Raw genomic sequence first — 19,460 nt, 5'->3', positions numbered from 1 at the left:
GAAACTTTGACAAAGTCTCACCACAAAACATCAATAAGGTTTGCTTGGTGGGTGATGATATTAGAAGAAGATAAACATTGTGAAATAATCTAAAAAAGCTTTTAGCACAAATGAAACTTTCAATTATTTGTTTTATTTTTAATCCTTGTTTCTAATTCTGTCTTAATCAAGAGTGACAGCATCATATATTGTCATGAACAAATAAACTGAAATTGGACCAAAATGCTAATTAAATTAACACTCAGCAAATTAATTAAGTGAAGAAGAGAATAACCTTAAATACTATTTTGATTTGAAAAGTTGAAGTAGAGCTTAAAAGTTATAATAATGCTGCAGACTCCAAAGGTTTACATCGAATTTGATTAACACTATTCATCAGGGATTCATCATATATGTGATTTGAGTTTCTACATAATTAATTAATGCTTTCTTTTTCTTGTATTTTCTTTCAGAAAATTTTATCACCTCTAATTACTTGAATAACAAAGTAAAAAGATCATGATCCTCATCTACAATGTCAGCAGTGTTGCTATAAAGCATCTAAAGTTTGTTCTATTCTGCTTTTTAATTTATTTTTTCTCAAAAATCATAAAACTGTATCAATTTAAAAATATCAAACTAGACCCAAATACAAAACAAATACAGTATTATCCGACTTTAAACCATAAACATTAAAAATCACTAATCAATAATGTAGAGTAAACTAGTGTTAATTAAGTAGAAGATCAAAGATAATTATTCAATGATTAGAAACCCAGACTGGATTGGCCGGTTCGACTGTCCGACTAGGAACCAGTTCCAACTCGGTCGGTTTAACCCAAAATATGGAATTTGCCTATGACCCAGATCCAAAATAAGGTGGGGTTTGCTTGTAAATTGGATGGGATTGGAAAAGGAACCAAGGAATGGAATAGGATTATATTACCCTTAAGTTTAAAATATTATATATGTATACCTTATATTAAAAATTAATTAGACAAAAATATTTCCTAATTTAAAATATTTATATTTAAATTAAATGTTATAATAAATTTATTCAACTTAAATATAAAATTACGCTTTATTAAATAAAAAATGAAAAACAAAATCGTTAACCACGGGTCAACGTCGTCGAAGCCCGAATAGTAACTGTCATTTATGGTGGCGGCAGCGAGCATGTTGAGGGCAGGACAGTAAATTAATTTCTTTTTAAACTTTTGTAAATAATTATTAGATTATAAAAAAATTAAATAAATTGCTTCTAAGGATAAGATGGAAAATTAATGGCATTTAGTTGTAGCATTTTGCATCCTTGTCTATATTAAAATTTTGCATCCTTGTCTATATTAAATGTTTGGTGATTCAGCCTTTTAGATACAAACAAAGTAATAAATCCTCTATTTAATTTTAATTATTGAAAAAATATATTTATAACAACTTTTAAGATTCATATTAAATAAAAATATATAAATAAATTTGCATTGCCATATTCAGAAATTTGTTAGTTTTTAGAAGCTTATAAAAACAATATATTTCCTCAAATTCTTTAAATCTATTGTTCATACAAAGTACAAACAATATATATCCTCAATAACATAGCAATAAATAATCAAAAAGGGTGGTTAAAATAGTACAGAAGAAACGACCCCAACAGCAGAGCCCAAGAGTGATTCTGAAAGCCCAGAAAATCATTGGACTAGAATAGGGTAAGAGCAATACAGGAATGGAACTCCTAGAAAATAATTAAAAATGAGAAGTCTGGCTTGATGGTAGTCTCCTTAACAATAGCTCTTACCCATTATTCCAAGAGATAAGACTGCCTCTGTGGGGTATGAACTTGCCTCCAGATTTGATCTTCATCCTGAATTTTTTCAACTGCCTTTGCTTCATATCATATAAATATGAGCAATCTGCGACCTTGCCTTCATCTTTCTGGTACTTAAACATCATTACCTCACCATCTCTCATGGCTGCCACAGCAACTAAATACATAAAATTTGGCAAAGTTTTGTAGGTTGAAGAAGACTTGAAGTTTGTATAATTTGTTGACTCTGCCATTATGCTATGCCTCTTGGTCCATTCTCATCTACCAAAATCTTCCAAAATCCATACATCAAGTTGCGTAGCTGAAACTATGTACACTGTTGATGCAGTGATATTTTGCTGGAAATTCAATTGAATTTCAGTTAGAAGTTTGAAAGTTTTTTGGCGCCAAGAAGTCCCCTGTTTTTGTCTTGCATTCTGCCGTGTGAGAGCTGCTGAAGTTGATATGTTTTGGTGATGAGTTTAGGTGTACTCAACTGTGATTAAGGCTGTATTAGTTGTAAGCTTTGTTTTAAATTTCAAAGTTGTAAATATCTCTGAAAAGTTGGTGTAACAGTGGGCTGTTTTGTTGTATAAATTTGTAATGTTATTGCAATGAATCACAACCTTTCTCTCAACTCATTTTCTTACTTTCTTTTCCTTGGCATTCTCCGGCTTAAGACACCAACAAATGGTATCAGAGCCATACTAAAAACTTGAAATCTCTCCCTCCCACGTTCAATCCTTCATCTCAGCTCAAGGCAGGTAAGACGCCAGATATGACATCAAAAAATAAGATTGAGGCTCTAGAGCAACAAATTAAGCAAAAGCTTTCAGAGGCTATAAGCTCCTCTGAATTAAAGGAGAAGCATGAGGAGCTGATGGCTGAGATCTCTGAAACCACGGAGTCTGCTGGAGGATTAGATGAAAGTTCGAATGCCGAGAGTTCCAAACATGATGAGTCCAAAGTAGAGGTTAATGTGGGTGCAAACCGTAGCTTTGCTTAGTGTGAGTTGATCTATTCTTATCACACATAATTTCTTTGATGATTTTTATTTTATCTTGTGGGTTATTTAGAATTTTTATGTGACTGTTTGGAAAGGGTGGAGAACAAGAAGGGCCTTTTTCATCACTACCTCAAGGCCTAGAATGTTTTTTTCTTTTTATTTAGTACTGCATACTTGTGTCTATTGGATTACTGGTGATGAACGATTGCAGTGGGTCATAAATCCATTTTTTTTTTTTTTTTAATGAAAATATTTACCCAAAACTTTCTTGTATTGTGCAGTATTTATGTTTCTATTGGAACGTAACTGGTGAAGATGATGCAAAGCAGTTGGTAGTGATTGATCAAGTGTGGGAATTGCATCAACGTCTTTCAGATAGGATAAACTCGGGGCCTTGATACTTACTGCCATTGCATGGTCACCTTTGCTAGAGGTCTTGCAATTGCACAATCATGACGAGCACACTGTCTGAGCCCATTTCTTGGCTGTAACTTTATTCTCTTCTGTTTGAATTAGGTTTTATTAATTTATTAGTATCCTTGTTTTCTTTAATTATTTTGGTAGAATTTGGTTCACTTTTTATTGAGAGCTTAAAAAAAAAAACACTGTATAGATTAAAGTGAGTGCAAGGGTAAACTAATACCATGCTTCCAAATATCAGGAATAAGTATCTTCTGAATGGTTCTATTCCATGTCATGTTGTCACATAAGAACCCATCTCTGTTATTGTTGTTATTATTTTATAAGTATGGGAACCTAGTATACATTTTGTTAATGTAGACTAAATTGCACTAGATTTGTGCGTCTCCCCGTCAATCATTGATTTTATTTGACTTCCTTTTTCTGTTAATATGCTTTAGTCTATTCTAAATTTTATCTTCTTTGCATACCAAAATTAGCATTTAAAACCACCTCAACCTTTAATTCAGAGTACTAATTGAGGTGTACCTCAACTAGTTATCAGAGGGAGTTATTTCATAGCGATCTATAACCTTCAGGTAAATTATGAGCAAAATATTATCTTTGCGCCCAGCAAAGAATCGGACTTAGGATTGTGGGTTGGACCATTTCTCGCCCCTTGATTTTTCCTGAACTTTTATGAAGCTTTACATGTAAAACAAACGCCATGCAAAATTGAAAACAGAGTTAAATCTTCCATAACTAAAGTATTTAACAAACTTAGTGTTATAAGTAAAGCCTTATACGCTGTCGTATTGGCTTAAGCTTAATCTGCATCACGACTGTTGGTTTGAAAGAGATCTAATGGCTGAAACAGAAGACTGGTCAAACCTATAAAAGCAGAAGTCTATTCCATTCACAACAGTCTTTCTCCCTCTCGATTGTAATCTTTGCCAAATTACTTGGTTAGGGTTCAAGAATAGGATTTTGTGTGTGTGTGTAAATCTGCTGATAATCTATCCATTAGAGTTGCGTTTCTTTGTGGAGTTGAGAATCTGGTGTTGAGTTCTCTGTTTGGGTTGTAGATTTACCAGTATTAATTTGAAGTCTGGGTAATTCTTGATAGGGAATCTTGTAAGAGAAGAGTGATTGAGTGGTTGTAAACGTTCCTAATAATAATAGTAAGTGCAGTGAGCATCCATATTTTGGAGCTCAACGTGGACGTAGCTTGTTCAATATTGAACAAGTGAACCACGATAAATACTGTGTGCTGGATCTGGTTTTATTCTGCTTTGATTGATTGATTGTGTTGGTGTTTGCTTAGAATCAGTGAGAGGTATTTACAATAGTGGTATCAGAGCCGTATTTTAGGGTTTCTTGATTTGGGAATTCTATTTTAGGGTTTCTCATAAACGAATTGAAATTTTAGGGTTTCCGATTTGGGAATTCTATTTTAGGGTTTCTTGGAAATGAATTGAACTTTTAGGGTTTCGTGATTTGGGGATTTCATTTTAGGGTTTCAAAATATTTTAGGGCTTTTCGATTAATTAATAGTTCCGTGATAGTCCTAAAGCTCCAAACACAGTTAAATCCCTCCAAAATCCTCAGCAAATCGAGTCAACTAAACACAATCTTAGTATCTTAGGGTTTGGTTTTTCGAACTCAAAATCATGAGTGTCACGTGCATGGAGATTTCCCAATACAATGGGAAATTAGATTTCAACACCTGGAAAAGGAAAATGAAGGCCTTGTTATCCCACAACAAGGTTGGAATCGCACTGGAGAAAGATGAATCCAAATGGCAAAAAGAAAAGAAAAAGAAGAAGGCAGAGGTGGACGAAGAAGCGTACAACTTGATCATTATGAACTTGTCAGACACCGTGTTTCGAAAGGTAGATGGCGTGGAATCTCCTATTCCACTCTGGGGTAAACTCGAGTCTTTGTATGCTCTTAAATCTACTCCTAACTTAGCTTTCTTGAATTTCTTATAAAATGGACTTAGCTAAATCCCTAGATGAGAATTTGGATGAATTCCTAAAAATGACTCTAACCCTAAAAGGTACTGACCAAGAACTAAGAGATTCCAACCTAGCCATGATCCTGTTAAATTACCTACCAGAGGAATACTTAGGGGTAAAAAATGCCCTTCAATATAGTGGAATAGTACCTAGTGTGTACCTGATTGTGTCTGGACTAAAATCTAGGGAATTAGAATTAAAGATTTAAAAGTATAGCAGTAGCAATTTGTTTGTGAAAGGGAAATTCGATGCTGGACAATTTGGTAAAGAGTCTGGTAAGAACAATTAGAGAAATGTAGGCCTTAAAAACAGAAAGAGTAGTAAAGGTAATGGGAGACCTAAGGGGGAATCTAGGAAGTGTTTTTTCTATAACAAAAGAGAGCATCTCAAAAAAAATATCTATGAATGGATTAAAAAGAACATACAGGCCAGCACATAAACAAACCTAGCTAGCTCTAGTAGTAACTTAGAAATATTTGAAGCCCTTACTATTTCTAATTCATCTAGAAGCAATGAGTGGGTGCTAGACTCAGGCTATACCTTCCACATGAGTCCTAACAAAGACTAGTTTCAAAGACTTAAAACCGGGGAACAGGAAACAATATACATTAGGAATAATCACCCCTGTGAGGTTCAAGGAATAGGTGATATAACCATTAGGCTGAATAATGATAAGCTAGTATTGCTCACTAGAGTTAGGTATATACTCGAACTAAAACGTAACCTAATTTCCTTGGGAACCTTGACGAATCAGGCTGTTCCTATAAAGCACAAAATGGCTGTATGGAAGTATACAAGAATGGGAATGTGTTGATAAAGGGTGTTAAGAAAAATGGGCTTTATATCCTGTGTGGGCAGTACTATCCTGATGTTTCTAATTCTGCTTTACTTTCTACTAACATATTTGCTGCAGAAAAATGGCACTTGAGATTAGGTCATATAGGCCAAAATGGTATGAATGCATTGAAACAGCAGGGTTATTTTGGTAATGACATTGTAAATACTTTAAATTTATGTGAAACTTGTATTCTTGGGAAATAGCATAGGATGAGTTTCCACAAAGGAACTCACCTTGCTGCAAAGTGTCTAGATTCATGCAGATCTTTGGGGTCCAGAAAAAGTAAAGTCACATGGAGGGAACATATACTTCCTTTCCATTATGGACGATTACAGTACGAAGGTATGGGCATACCTTTTCAAGACTAAGGATGAAGCCTTAACGAAGTTCAAAGGTTGGAAAACCCTAGTTGAAACACAGTTAGATAGAAAAGTCAAAACTCTTAGGACTGATAATGGGTTGGAGTTCTGTAACTTAGAGTTTGATACTTACTGCCTAAATCAGGGGGTGCTAAGGCATAGAATTGTCAGGGTAACCCCATAATAGAATGGGGTTGTAGAGAGGATGAATATATCCTAGAAAGGGTCAGGTGTCTTCTTTTCACTGCTGGGCTACCCAAAACCTTCTAGGGAGAAGCTCTAACCACAATAGCCTATTTGATCAATAGGAGCCCATCCAGTTCAATAGGTTTTAAGTGCCCTGAAGAGAAATGGTCAAGGAGGAGACTAAATCTCAACCACCTAAGGGTCTTTAGGTGTGCAGCATATGCACACACCAGAGAAGATAAGTTAGAACCTAGGTCCTTTAAATGTGTTTTCCTAGGGTACTAGGAAGGGACTAAAGGTTACAGGTTGTGGGAGAGAGATGTACCAGGAATTAGGGTCATAATTAGTCTCGATGTAGTCTTTAATGAGACCATGTTTCCTTGCAAAACTTCTACTGACAATGCAGGTTACCCAAGAACAGATCCTGAAATGTCTGATCAAACAAAGAGATCTCAGTTTGAGGTAGAGCCACCAATCCTGATAGAACAGTCTGAACAATCTGAAGCCACTGAACCATAAAGTCCCACACTGCCAAACATTAGGGACCAATATGAAGAAGAGGATCAGCTAAAAACAATGATGAAGACCAGAATGACAACCTGGCAGAATACCAGTTAGCAAGAGACATAGTCAGAAGGGAGATAAGGCCCCCAAACAGATATAGTTATGCTGACTTGATCTACACTGCCCTTGTTGTTAGGGTAGATACACTAAGGACTGAACCAGAGACATACACGAAGCTATGAGTTCAAAAGACAGTAAAAAATGGATGGAAGCCATGAAGGAGGAGATGATGTCCCTAAAACAGAACAGAACTTGGACTTTGGTCCCAAAACCTGCTGACCAGAAACTAATAGATTGCAAATGGCTTTACAAACTAAAAGAAGGCTTAAAAAGCACTGATCCTCCAAGATATAAAGCCAGACTGGTGGCAAAGGGCTTCACACAAAGGGCAAGTATCGATTTTACATAAATTTTCTCTCCTGTGGTTAAGTATAAAACAATTAGGCTAATGCTAGCTATAGTGACTGATTATGACTTAGAACTGGAATAGTTGAATGTTAAAACTGCATTTTTGCATGGTGATTGGAAGAGAAAATATATATGAGTCAACCAATGGGGTTTAGGGATAGAAACTTGCCTGATCATGCTTGTCTATTGCATAAGTCCTTATATAGACTCAAACAATCTCCTAGGCAATGGTACAAGAGGTTCGACTCATTTATAGTGGGAATTGGGTTCATTAGGAGTGCATATGATAGCTGCTTTTATTTTGCCTGTACAAATAACATGCCACTGTATTTACTGTTGTACGTAGATGACATGTTGTTAATAAGCAAATCTAAATCTCACATAGATGAACTAAAAGCAAAATTGAGCACTAAGTTTGATATGAAAGACCTAAGGTCAGCAAAAAGGATCTTAGAGATGATGATTGATAGGAATAGAAAATCAAATAGATTGAAACTTCATCAATTTCCATATCTGCAGAAACTAATATCTAGGTTTGGGATGACTAATGCTAAACCTGTCAACTTACCTCTAGCAGGACATTTTACATTAAGCAAAATGCAGTCCACCAAAACTGATGCAGATAGGATTAAAATGGAAAATATACCCTACTCTAGTGCCATAGGATATGTTATGTATTCCATGATAAGCACTAGGCCTGATCTCTCCTTTGCAATATCTCTATTAAGTAGGTTTATGTCAAATCCAGGAATATAACACTAGGTTGCTTTAAAATGGTTACTAAGATACATTAACACTACAATGCATGTTGGATTAGATTTTTGCAAAAGAACCCGTACACTTGATCTTGTTGGGTATGTGGACTTTGATTTTGCAGGAGATCGAGATTCAAGGAAGTCCACCACAACCTACTACTTTACCTTAGGTGGAAACTGCATCAACTGGAAATCCCAGCCTCAACCATTGGTAGCACTATCCACAACAGAAGCTGAGTATGTGGCAGTGACTGATGCATTCAAGGAGGCAATATGGCTACAGGGGATCTTGAAAGGGGCAAACTTGATGGATGGAACTATGACTATGTATTCTGACAGTTAAAGTGTCATCCATCTAAGTAAGAACCTCGTATACCATGAGAGGACAAAACATATGGATGTTAAGTATCACTTTGTCCAAGATTAAATCTCAAAAGGAAGCATGAACCTGCTAAAAATTCCAACCGAAGAAAACCCATCTGATATGGCAACAAAAGTTGTAACTGTTGCAAAGTTCAAGCATTGTTTGAACCTTCTTCACATCAACTGAACTCACAGAGCTGAGAAGGAGTATATGAATTGCCTGTTGCACCTGTATGATGTTGTCTGAGGAAGGGATAAGGCTTCAAGGTGGAGATTATTATAAGTGAAGCCTTATACACTATCGTATTAGCTTAAGCTTAATCTGCATCGCGACCGTTGGTTCGAAAGAGATCTAATGACTGAAAACAGAAGACTGGTCAAACCTATAAAAGCAGAAGTCTATTCCATTCACAGCAGTCTTTCTCTCTCTCGATTGTAATCTTCGCCAAATTACTTGGTTAGGGTTCAAGAATAGGATTTTGTGTGTGTGTAAATCTGCTGATAATCAGCCCATTAGAGTTGCGTTTCTTTGTGGAGTTGAGAATCTGGTGTTGAGTTCTCTGTTTGGGTTATAGATTTACCAGTATTAATCTGAGGTCTGGGTAGTTCTTGATAGGGAATCTTGTAAAGGAAGAGTGATTGAGTGGTTGTAAACGTTCCTAATAATAATAGTAAGTGCAACGAAAATCTATATTCTGGAGCTCAACGTGGACGTAGCTTGTTCAATATTGAACAAGTGAACCACGGTAAATACTGTGTGTTGGATCTGGTTTTATTCTGCTTTGATTGATTGATTGATTGTGTTAGTGTTTGTTTAGAATCAGTGAGAGGTATTTACAACACTTAAAACATTTGAAATTACCATACAAACTCACACAAACAAAAGAGAAACTAACGAAAACAATAAAAACAAAAAACCCTCAATGCACAAAAGGGATAACAGCTTTTCTACCCTTTGGATAATCCTCCCTGAACTTGTCCAAATACCACTTATGATTCGCACGTGCCCTCAGCAACAAGTTAGCACACGTGTATAGAAAAAAACCAAAGCTTGCCCAAGACCACGTCATCACTCCCCACCCAAACCACTCCACAATCTCACCTAAATAATTTGGGCAACTCACCGACTCAAACCATCCTCCCTTTGGAATTTTATATCCACCGCCTTGTTTCTTTAACCCCACCAATACTTTATCGGACCAAATATTAATCCACATCCCACCTATAAAAATTACCAAGCCAATCAAAAACCGCCACCAAAACAGCAGCCCTTCATCGCCCTCGTAATCTTTATAATGAGACACCCACCTGGCCTGTTAATAAGCGTTCAAAAGATTAAACCCAAATGCCATTAGAGCCACGGTGACCGAAAAGCCGCTCTTGTGAGAGGTGTTATTGAGATAAAGTCAGATCGGGTAGATGCATGTGCGGTGAAAGTAACGGAGGAGAAAAGGGGACATGAGAATGAAAGATTTGGGGTTGTTGAAGTTGCGACCAAATGGGAAGATTAAGAGAGTGAGCCAGAGAATGGGGCTTTCCATGAGAAACCACGCCAACGGTGGTGACATGGTGGGTCCCCACCTGAGACGGTGGTGCTTGCCGTATGGGGCTTGGAGGAACCGGAGACTGATGAAAGTTGGTGGGGCTGTGATGTAGAGGCAGCAGTGAAAGAGAGTCTGATCTGATGAAGCCAACAGTGAAACAAAGTATATATCTATTATATTGTCAAGATAATAACACTTTATACCTTTAGTTTAACATCAAAGTTTTCTGATCACAATTGCCACAAAAAATAAACACTCAAGAATTGGTCCTCACAAGAAGGAATGATAGATGACAAACCAACCATGACTCTATGGAGAAGTCTAGCTTGATATTCTCTTTTCTCCAACAGATAAGGCTGTTTCTGTGGGTATCAAACTACCCTTTTACGATAATGCTCCGTGGGGACTCTTTCCTCTAGACTACACTAGAAATTATATTTAAGATTCACAGTAGATAGATAAAACATATAACTCTGGTTGACCATATGTAGAAACTTTTTTTCCAAGTCTCCATACAAATGATATATATCTTCAATTATACAGCAAAAAGTTATCAAGAATGATGGTTTATTTAATATAAAAAAATATTAGTTATTTTAGTTGGTTGAAAAAATGTCAAGTGCCTTATAGTTTTAAATTACTAAAATAGTGTTTTAATATCAAATAAAATTATAAAATAGTATGATATTTAATATTATTTTATCTTATTTTTACATTTTAACACATTATATTAGCTCAAAAAGAGCTTATATAAGAAGTTCAAGTTTTAAGTTTTTCGAAACAAAACATAAAACACCTTATTTAATTACCTATAAGCTCTTTCTCAATTACAAGCAAATAACATAAAAATGTTTTGAAAATAGTTTTTGAAATTAAAAATTTATATATAATTTTAGTTAATACATAAGTTTAACCAAACAAGTTGTAAACAAGGATAAGCAAATGCAACTCATATGGTCACCAAATTATAAGTTACATTCCCAAGACAACAACTCCTTATATACCTTTAAATTAGAGTTAACAACATGTTCCCACCCGAAAAATGGCCCATCAACACTTTCTCGCCCTTAAACTTTTAAAATACTCTTTTATTGTCTAAATATTAGGTTTTCCTCTGATTTGGGTAGGAAATAAAGTGATTTACCTAAAAAAGCCCCCTCTCTTTTTTCTTCTCTTCTTAGCCTCTTCCATTGTTGGCAATTGTCATTGGCGTTGGGGAGTGTCGGTGACCAAAAAATCAACAAACAATCACAAATACTGCAAATAAACATTCCTCAATCGTTTTCAACCCAACAAACATAAAAACTGAACGTATTAATTCCAATTAATCTATCAAAACTCGAAAAACCATAGGGTGGGAAAGCTTCAATCGCCGGCGATTGGTGACCAAACGAGATCAGGAATGTTGGGGTTTTGCAGAGGAAGATCCAGAGAGTTGATTGGTGGTGGAAGGGACGATTTCCAACACCGAAAACGACCCAAAATTGGCTTAAAAATTTGAAAGGTCGTGCACCGATCAACGAGCAAGGATGGTGATGGAGGTAAGGGTTTTGTACAGTGGGTTGTGGGAAGTGTGATGGTGTTGTCTGGGTGAATTTCTGGCAAAGAAATCGACCGAAAATTAGGCTTGAAGAGTCGACCATGCGAATGGAGGTGGTGATGGGAAATGGTGAGTGATGACGGCAAATGGAGGCTTGTACTTTGTAGAGGAGGTGATGGGGATTATGTAGGTAGTTTCAGAAGTGATTTTGAATGTCGAGATCGACCGAAAAAGGGAAAAAATCGTCGGCGGTGACATCTCGTTAACTCCTTTAAATTAAGATTGATAAGTGAATGGAAATAGATAATATTTTTAAATTAAAAAATTTAATTAGATAAATGTGTATGAATTGTCCTACACGTGTGCACTTAGGACATATGTTAAGAGCACTAAAAGACAAAATATATGTCTTTCAAGTACATATGTGCCTTAAAACAACCCAACATTCTATTAAGAAAGGAATTAAAAATTGATTAGAGGTTTTTTTTTTTTTTTTTTTTTTTTTTTTTTTTTTTTTTTTTTTTTTTTTAAGGGTATAGAGTAGTTCAGTTCGCGATTTATTAGGGTATTATTTAAATTTTTTTTTTTTTTTTAATGGTGTTTTTGGATATTGTAGAGAGATTTTATGATATTTTATAGGAGTCCTTTAAATAATTTTAGGAAAGTATCTAATACTTTCAAAAGACCGCTGAGACTTAAAAGACTTAACTTCCCTATGAAATACATAAAGAAAATACTATTTTCAAATAATTATATACAAGGTTTTTTAATATTTTAAAATAAATACAAGAACAGACTAAGTATCACGAATTACAAGACTAAATCCTTGCAAAATTTGAATAATAACTTGCCTACAATAACACAACTATATTGAATAATTCATCAGTTATTGGATATAAGGAGAGATTATAAAGTATGATTGCTTCACATCAACCCATATATCTTAACCAAATAATCAGATTTTTCTCTTTAACTTGATTCTTCAATATTCTTGCTCCCATAGTTGAATCTTCCATGATTTCTTCACTCAAAATGAGAAGGTGAAACTGCGAGCAAGGTGATCGTACGTTGCCCAGGTTAAAGCCTTTATAAAAGACTCGTTGGGCCCTACTACTTTGAAATTTTTGGTTGATCTAATAAAAAAAACAAACGACTCTGTCCTTTTCGTGTCTGATATATGGCTTCTAATGATCCACGATTTCATTATGCTATTACTAATTTTGACAATCTCATAGTTGTGTCCCAAGTTATTGTCTAGTTGCCGGACTGAAAATAGAAGGGTTGTCGGAGAACAAGAATTTCAGAAACCAACCAGTCGAAGTTTCATTGACGACATAATACACAAATTATTAATTATCATTAAACACCATTTGTTTTTGTTTGCTGAATTCTTATAATCTAGAATAATTATCACTTCAATTTAGAGAGGCCGTTTCAAGATGTGATTTGATAGTGTCGACAAACTCTTGTATATTTAAACGAGTACAATATCATTCAGAGTACTAGACCTAATTAGGGCAGATAAACTGAATGTTTAAGTTTTAGACAAAAAAAAAAAAAAAAAAAAAGCTAAGGCAATAGAAAAAAGCCGTTTATTTATCTATTTATGACCTAAACAAAACATCATGACTGCCATTCTTGAATGAAAAAAACTAAAAACAAAAGGACATTAACCCCATAATTAATATCTATAACTTAAAAGTTCAAGAAATATTGCTTAAACAGTATTGAACTACGATAATCTGCATTAATTCTGAAGCACTATTCCATTACTTGAGACGTGAGATAGCTGAAAAACGGTTTACCTGCAACAGGAACGCACTTGACAATCCAACCAATCGGAATAAATTAAGAAAACTCTCAAAGAAGCCACTCAAGCTTCATATATACGACGACCAAATAACCGATCATTTTGGTCACTTTAATTGTGTAGTGCACTGCACCAGCTTCACCTTGTTGCACGTTAAGAGTGACCATATCTCCAGGTTGAAGACCTTTATTGCGAGCGAATTGACGCCAACCACTAGTGATTTCAGGCTTGGAATAATTACCTGAGTTTCTTTTGGCCAAACGAAAGTTGTACCGTATTCCATCTGAATCTGTAACCATAAAATGAACGTAGTTAACACCTTCCGGAAAATGAAAACGATTGAAAGCCTTTATTGGTAAAGCCAATTTACGTGTTATGTCTGTGGGGGATAAAACCTTGGAGAAAACCTGCGCCATTCCTGATTAATTACCACCTGCTCTGGGATACCAGGTGAGCATTTTTTATAGGCAAGAGACAGTCGGTGCTAGTCTTTTTTCAAAGAGTTATGACAGCAGCTGCCTTTAGAAATTAAAAATATTCAAATTTAGTCTCATCTTCACTTGGTCCAATTCACTTTAATTAATTTGTTCATGACAATATATGATGCTTTAAGACATAATTAGAAAAAAAGGATTAAAAGTAAAAAATAAAACAAATATTAATCATCTGTGCTAACATCATGAGATACATAAATAGCCCATGTGAATCACTCCAAATATTATCAATTGACTTTATAGGTGCTGATATTGATGTTTTGTGGAAAAACTTTGACAATTTTGACATTTATGAAATTCGCTTGAATTGGTGGATTAAGAATCATGCCAATTGAAATATCTATACCGTAGTTTTCTTATATCACATTTTTGTTATGGGACAGTAGAATGCAGATTAAGATTCATGCCAATTGAAATATACCATATATTTCAATAACGTATGCTGGGTCAATAGTGGGTTATTCAATCTAATCTTCAAACTTCTAAATTATACCACATCTTTATCAATGTGAAGGTCATCTTAGAGCTCATAAAATCATGTGCAATATTGGCATCTATGTTTAATTTTTGAAACCTCATTTTCTTCTAAATTTATGCTTTTTTTAATGGTAAAATATTGTTTGATTAACCCACATCTCAAACACAAGTCATGAAAACGTATCACATTTATTTCTTAACTTAATCAATTTGTTGATTAAATTAAGATTCAAAGGACAATACTAAGTAATTCATACAGCGAAGCGAATCACCATTACCAGTATATAGCTATGCCATTGATTAATAATAGTTCATGGAATTCAAAATAATCTCCAGCTTATTGTGGTTGCCGGATTACATATTTAAAAAGCCAATAAAAACACAAATTGACACATGCATCAATAAAATAAAACCATGGCCTACATCAATGTATGTTGATCCAAACAGAATGCCCAGAAAGGAGCCCACAAAACATCGCATCCGATCTGAATATATTACAATCACCCCCCCAGTTATTACTAACTATAACAATCTCAAAGTTATTGCCTATAGTTGTTGGACTGAAAATAGAAGTGTTGTCGGAGATACGAGAATTTCATATACTAACCGGTCGAAGTTTCATTGATTACATAATACAAATAAGACACACAGATTAATAATTATCTTGTTTTTGTTTGCCGAATTCTTATAATTTTAAAAAAAGACACAATTTTTAGATACAAAAATCTTCATTAGTTGGCCCCTTGTTTTTATTGTTGGTAGGGATCTTTGCTGAATTACGTAAGTTAATGGGTGTTGAATAGTTGGTGTTAACTTTTAAGCTCTGCTTCAACGTTTCGAATTAAAATATTCAAAGTTGATTGATGTTTTGTGGTCTGTGGAGAAACTTTGTCAAAGGGGGACACTGGGTACAGTGACCAGCTCTCTTGTCAAAGATCGAGTTGACCAACTTTTTATACTTCATTAAAAAATAATAAAATAAAAATAAAAAGAGCTTGGGATATGCCTGCTTCCATTGGGAAATACAAGAATTGAAGTGACTGGTGAAGATTCATGCCAATTGACAATTATGGGGGGTTTATCCAAAAAAATAAATAATAAATAAATAACACACAAATTATTAATTATCATAAAACACCATTTGTTGTTGTTTGCTGAATTGGCACCATAAAAGCTAATTTTTGAACCTCATCTTAGACTTAGAGCTCATAAAATCATGTGCAATATTGACATGTCTGTTTAATTTTTGAAACCTCATTTTATTCCAAGATTATGCTTTTGTTAATGGTAAAATATTTTTTTATTACACCCAAATCTCAAACATAAACCGATACATGCATCAATAAAATAAAACCAGGTCCTACACCAATAGCTGTTGATCCAGACAGAATGCCCAGAAAGGAGCCCACTAAACATCACGTACGATCAGCTTGGAGATCCAAAATGTGATCTAAAACCCTAAATTTTGTTCACAGAGGAACCCTTGCAGCGGCCGCGGCCTTTAACAAGAAGAAAAGAAGAGAAAGTAAGGTCGGCAGGGTAAGTTGGAAACCCATGGCTTTACTAGGGTCAATATTATCTATCAAATTCTAATAATTCTGAATAAAAATAAAAGTCCAAAGCAACTGAAATAAAATTTTATGAATAAAAATAAAAATCCAAAGCAACCGAACAAAAATTTCTGAATAAAAATAATTTGATGTTTACTTTTTGGAGTTAATTGCAACAATTGATGTGTTAATCCAAAGGTTTTCCAACAACAAAAAAAATGCTTATCGTATACATCATTTTTCGAAATAATTCTAAACAACAATATATTAAAAAAAAAAAGTTAATTATTTTAACAAGAGAAATTAATTTAATCCTACATGTTGGTGCCAAAGCCCTACATCGGTTAGGAGATGAGAGCCTTTATCACTTCTATAGTTTTATAGCACAAGGATACTCTCATCACCCAAAGACGCTCATCAACAATTGGCGCTAGAAGGAGGGCGTAGGCCACTCACCCCCTGTGTTGGTGTCAAAGTCCCACATTGATTATGAGACGAGGGTTTTGGTCACCCTCACCATCAAGAGACTTATTTTCAGGACAAAACCGTGCGGGTTACAAAGCCCAAAATGGACCATATATATTGCTAGGAACCCACCTACTATGTATTTGGACGTGGCATACATCAACGCTACAAATTCATGCAAACATAAACAAAGGCATTATATTTCATAAGCTCATTACCAGTATGAATATACAAAATTACTAATAAACAATTTGAAAAATGGTATTAAGAAGTCAATATAATACAAAACAAATACAGTATTATCCGACTTTAAACCATAAACATTAAAGATCACTAATTAATAATGCAGAGTAAACTAGTGTTAATTAAGCAGAAGATCAAAGAGAATTATTCAATGATTAGAAACCCAGACTGGATTGGCCAGTTCGATTGTCCGACCAGGAACCAATCCCAACTCAATCGGTTTATGGAATTTGCCTATGACCCGGATCCAAAATAAGGTGGGGTTTGCTTGTAAATTGGATGGGATTGGAAAAGGAACTAAGGAATGGAATAGGATTATATTACCCTCAAGTTTAGAATATTATATATGTATACCTTATATTAAAAATTAATTAGACAAAAATATTTCCTAATTTAAAATATTTTTATTTAAATTAAATGTTATAATAAATTTATTCAACTTAAATATAAAATTACGTTTTATTAAATAAAAAATGAAAAACAAAATGGTTAACCACGGGTCAACGTCGTCGAAGCCCAAATAGTAACTATCATTCATGGTGGCGGCAGCGGGCATGTTGAGGGCAGAACAGTAAATTAATTTCTTTTTAAATTTTTATAAAAAATTATTAGATTATAAAAAAAAAATTTAATAAATTGCTTCAAAGGATAAGATGGAAAATTAATGGCATTTAGTTGTAACATTATTCATCCTTGTCTATATTAAATGTTTGGTGATTCAGCCTTTTAGATACAAACAATGTAATAAATCCTCTATTTAATTTTAATTATTGAAAAAATATATTTATAACAAATTTTGAGATTCATATTAAATAAAAAAATATATAAATAAATTTGCATTGCCATATTCAGAAACTTTTTAGTTTTTAAAAGCTTATAAAAACAATATATTTCCTCAAATTCTTTAAATCTATTGTTTATACAAACAATATATATCCCCTATAACATAGCAATAAATAATCAAAAAGGGCTTTTAAAATAGTACAGAAGAAACAAGCCCAACAGCAGAGCCCAAGAGTAATGCTGAAAGCCCAGAAAATCATTGGACTAGAATAGGGTAAGAGCAATACAGGAATGGAACTACTATAAAATAATTAAAAATAAAAGTCTGGCTTGATAGTGGTCTCTTTAACAATAGCTCTTACCCATTATCCCAAGAGATAAGACTGCCTCTGTGGGGTATGAACTTGCCTCCAGATTCGATCTTCATCCTGAATTTTTTCAACTGCCTTTGCTTCATATCATATAAATATGAGCAATCTGCGACCTTGCCTTCATCTTTCTGGTACTTAAACATCAGTACCTCACCATCTCTCATGGCTGCCACAGCAACTAAAAACAGAAAATTTGGCAAAGTTTTGTAGGTTGAAGACGACTTGAAGTTCGTATAATTTTTTGACTCTGCCATTATGCTATGCCTCTTGGTCCATTATTGTCCACCAAAATCTTCCAAAATGCATACATCAAGTTAGGTATCTGAAACTGTGTACACTAACGCAAGATTTCCACCCATCTCCAATAAATTGTACCTAAATTCGTTGGTTTTCCCTGCAGAATCTGGAAGATACATTCTGATGGATATTTCATCGCTTATATTCATAGATATAATGTAGTCATTTGAGTCAACATACCAGTGAAAAATTCGCCCGTTTATGGACACAGGATCTCTCCATCTAAATCTTTCCATGTCAAAGGGTCGCTCAAATGCATACTTGAATGGTCCTGGAACCCTTTTCCAGGCATTATCAGAACAACCCAAAGTAAATATCTCAAACCCATAACCATCAGCATACATATGTACCAGTTTGTACTCTTGTTTACAGGTGTCAAACCCCAAGGCTGCGCCACAAGCTTTGTGTAGACAACCAGAGTGACATTTAGGGAGAGTTAGACAAGACTTGGTGAGTAAGTTCTTAACATGAAACACCCCTCTTCGTTTCGGATCATCTACTAAAATTAGACCATTACAACTGGACCTAATCATTCCCATTCGACGCATATCAACATTACTGACTTTGAAGCCAAGCACCTTATCATCCATCTCCAGTAGTTTGGTTTGGTATTGAACCACTTTCGATGGCCATTTAATGTCAGTGGTAGGGACTGATATCAGCACTCCAGATTTGTTTTGTGGAGTATTCTGGGCTATGAACATGCTGCTAGAGATTAAATTATTCCATCCTTTGCATACGTACCTAAAGTTTTCATGAAGGTATTTAGCTGGAACTCGTTTCAGAATTTCGAAGATAATTTCTTCAGGAAGATCAGGCAGTACATCTATCTCTTTATTTTCCTGAGGGTTCTTCATTTGTCTACCTCTCTATCTGACTCTGCAAACATTCGGCTCTAGTTCTCTTCCAGAAAGGTTTTTCACCTCTATATATGTTTCTCTTGACCTTTCCCAAATGAAGTTGAACTTCACAAATTACCCAAAAAGCAACAAATCAAAACCAAGATTTAAATTAACAATTAAGAATTTAACAAACACTTTAAATATGTTCATACTTCAATTAACAGAAGGTTTAAAATAAATGATAAAACATTATATGCTTAAAAATTATCAAGATATATACACAGTCTTATGCAAATTAAACCGCAAACCCTCAACTCTTTGAAACAGCGAAATTGAACAAAATAGAACAGCAACGAGAACAAAAC

General features: G+C 34.6%; 1 protein-coding gene and 1 pseudogene across 1 annotated transcript; both read right to left on the bottom strand.

Moving 5' to 3' along the window:
- Positions 1-9,599: 9,599 nt before the first annotated feature.
- Positions 9,600-13,989, bottom strand: LOC116134601 (annotated as a pseudogene).
- Positions 13,990-18,270: 4,281 nt separating this feature from the next.
- Positions 18,271-19,110, bottom strand: LOC116134600 (putative F-box protein At3g25460). The gene has a single exon (XM_031420285.1). The coding sequence runs from the start codon at positions 19,108-19,110 to the stop codon at positions 18,271-18,273; it is 840 nt and encodes a 279-aa protein (XP_031276145.1).
- Between the last annotated feature and the right edge of the window lie 350 nt (positions 19,111-19,460).

The sequence above is a fragment of the Pistacia vera genome, unplaced genomic scaffold (assembly GCF_008641045.1).
Source record: "Pistacia vera cultivar Batoury unplaced genomic scaffold, PisVer_v2 Contig29, whole genome shotgun sequence".
In the NCBI taxonomy this organism is placed as follows: Eukaryota; Viridiplantae; Streptophyta; class Magnoliopsida; order Sapindales; family Anacardiaceae; genus Pistacia; species Pistacia vera.
This window is presented reverse-complemented; position numbering and strand designations above follow the sequence as displayed.

What these genes read in the sequence shown, in the direction of transcription:
- LOC116134600 (XM_031420285.1), bottom strand. Translation starts at nt 19,110, where the DNA reads ATGAAGAACCCTCAGGAAAATAAAGAGATAGATGTACTGCCTGATCTT.